Below are 2,455 nucleotides of genomic sequence, written 5' to 3' on the forward strand. Positions count from 1 at the left end.
ATCCCCTCCCCTCTTTAAAAACATCTGGCTCCAGTCAAGGTTCCTTCATTCGGCCATGTGGCTGTTAGTTTCCTCTAGAGCCATGCACCCCCTACAGGTGCTTTTAAAAATAATGCTGAAGGACGGGGGCCAGTTTGCCAGAAATATTCTGCATTTGTAATTCGTTCCATTGTTTCCTTGAGGGATCATTTCACTTGTTCTTTTTTCTTTTAATTGAATAAATCTGACGTGTGACATTGTGTCAGTGAAAGGCGTACAGCATGTTACTTCGATACGTTTTTATGTTGTAATACGACTGCTGAGGCAGTGATATTTATCGAATTACATAATTACCCCCGCAGTAGTATTGTCTATATCCATTATACTGTGCATTAGATCTCTATGGGTTATTCACTATGAGTTACAAGTTTGTCCCCTTAAACAGCATCGCTCTCATCCACTGCACCCCCCCCCGCCTCCCACTCACTCATTTCTGCAGTGCAAAGTGGGGTCTAAAGGCTGGATCGCGTTGCGATGGAACGTTTCTGCCAAGAACCCCTCTTTGGCGGTGCCGTGTCCTCCCTGGGGCCTCAGGAGGCGGGGAAACCAGGCGGTCCTGTCTCAGAGATGCCACTTTTGATCACTGGGGTGAAGTGACGTGAAATTCGAAATGCTGCAGGAAGGAGTGAAGACAGGGAACTATCAGTTTTCTCTGCCTTTTAGTGTTTGGGGCTGTCCTGCCGTCCGAGCCATTGCCTAGGACCAGCGAGAGAAACGTGATTCCTCCGGAGGCCACATCTTTAGGCATTTCTTAACACCGCAGGTGTGGGAGCAGAGTGGGAGAGACCTGACAGTGGGACCAGCTGCAGTGAGCCGTGCCCCGCCGCCCCCCACCCCCACCCCGGCTGAAGGATGCTCGAAGAACCCGTCCCGGCCGCCCGAGCGCCCGAGCAGCTCGGAGCAGTCAAACTGGAGGAAGAGGAGGCTGTCGGTCAGGAGGACCTCAGGCACACTGAGGCCAGGCCCCGGCCCGAGGTGGCTCACCAGCTCTTCAGATGCTTCCAGTATCAGGAGGACATGGGGCCAAGGGCGTCCCTGAGCCGGCTCCGGGAGCTGTGCTGCCGCTGGCTGCGGCCGGCTCTGCACACCAAGGAACAGATCCTGGAGCTGCTGGTGCTGGAGCAGTTCCTGAGCGTGCTGCCCCCGCACCTGCTGGCCCGGCTCCAGGGCCAGCAGCTCAGGGACGGCGAGGAGGTTGTGCTGCTGCTGGAGGGTGTCCAGAGGGAGTCCAGCGCCGTGGGGCCACTGGTAAGGGGGAGGGGGGGCGGCCGGGCGGCAAGACAGGGACTCGGGCGCCCCGTGAAGGAATCACCCGACACCCCATTTTCCTCCCTCTGACAATTGCTTCTTAACCTCCTAAGTCCTGTGACCCTCACCTTTCCGTGGCCCCGTTTCCCTTGGGAGTGAGAAGGACGCGCATTGTCCCTCTGCCCTGTTTGCCACCTGACACAGATGCATTTTGCACAGGATTTTAGTTTTAATGCTGGCAAGAATTGTCCCCGTGCAGACGTCACTTCGGAGGACCAGGGGGGCTCTTCCCAGGTCTCCAGCCACAGCCCCAAAAAGGAAGTGCCCTCAGAAGGACCCCCGGCCCCGGAGCCAGCCGTGGAGCCCCCAGCATCCCAGCCAGGGCCCTCCAAGCCTGCTGAGCTGGGGACCTGGAGACATCCCCCAAGTTCAAAGCAGCCACTGAGCCCAGGCCCCCAGAGGACATTCCAAGCCCTGCAAGAGTGTGGTGAGCAGCTGGTGCCCGGGCAGGTGGGAGCCAGGAGGCCTGGTACGTGAGGACGGGGTGAGACGAAGGCACCCCGCTCTTTGACAGGGATGGGAGAGCACCGAGATGTCTCTCCCAGGGCCCTGACCATGGGTGCGCCCCCCGCACGGCCGGGGGAGGGTAAGTCGGCCCCCTAACGGCTCTCTCTTTCTCCCCCCGATGCTGCCAGCCCCCCAGGGCCCTGTCCTGTGGCTGGAAGAAAACTCCCGAGACCAGGAGCTTGCAGCTGTGCTGGTGAGCTGGCCCGGCCCCTCCCTCCAGACTGTCCTCGGCCCCCGGACGCTCTCTGCCCCTGCTGTTGTGGCAAATCCGTGTCTTCCTTAATTTAAACCCTCAGAGTCTTCCATCCCCCTCAGCTCACAGCCCCATTCCTCTCTCACCAAGGGTCTGGCTCATCCTTTTGTTACAGGAGTCCCTGACCTTCGAGGATGTCCCAGCAAAGAAGGCGTGGCCTGTCCACCCTCTGGGTAAGCGGCCCTTCCTGCTGGGGACCACTGAAGGCTCTCTCCTTGTGTTTCCAGAGTGGTCTCTAAAGCTCCAGACCCTACCTGACTTTTTAGCCTCTTTGGCTAAAAATGGGCTATGTTAACACGAATTCCTTCCTTCCTTCCTTCCTTCCTTCCTTCCTTCCTTCCTTCCTTC

General features: G+C 58.1%; 1 protein-coding gene across 1 annotated transcript in view; it reads left to right on the plus strand.

The window, feature by feature from the left end:
- The first annotated feature begins 1,050 nt into the window (after window positions 1-1,050).
- Window positions 1,051-2,455, plus strand: part of ZSCAN10 (zinc finger and SCAN domain containing 10) — a 4,359-nt gene continuing 2,954 nt past the window's right edge. The window contains exons 1-4 of the mRNA XM_040459233.1: window positions 1,051-1,287; window positions 1,507-1,774; window positions 1,983-2,047; window positions 2,223-2,280. Coding sequence (XP_040315167.1) covers window positions 1,057-1,287; window positions 1,507-1,774; window positions 1,983-2,047; window positions 2,223-2,280 — 622 coding nt within the window. The 5' untranslated portion in view covers window positions 1,051-1,056. The remainder of the gene's footprint in view (window positions 1,288-1,506; window positions 1,775-1,982; window positions 2,048-2,222; window positions 2,281-2,455) is intronic.

Source organism: Herpailurus yagouaroundi, unplaced genomic scaffold (assembly GCF_014898765.1).
Source record: "Herpailurus yagouaroundi ecotype Mexico unplaced genomic scaffold, PumYag 222, whole genome shotgun sequence".
NCBI classification, from domain to species: Eukaryota; Metazoa; Chordata; class Mammalia; order Carnivora; family Felidae; genus Herpailurus; species Herpailurus yagouaroundi.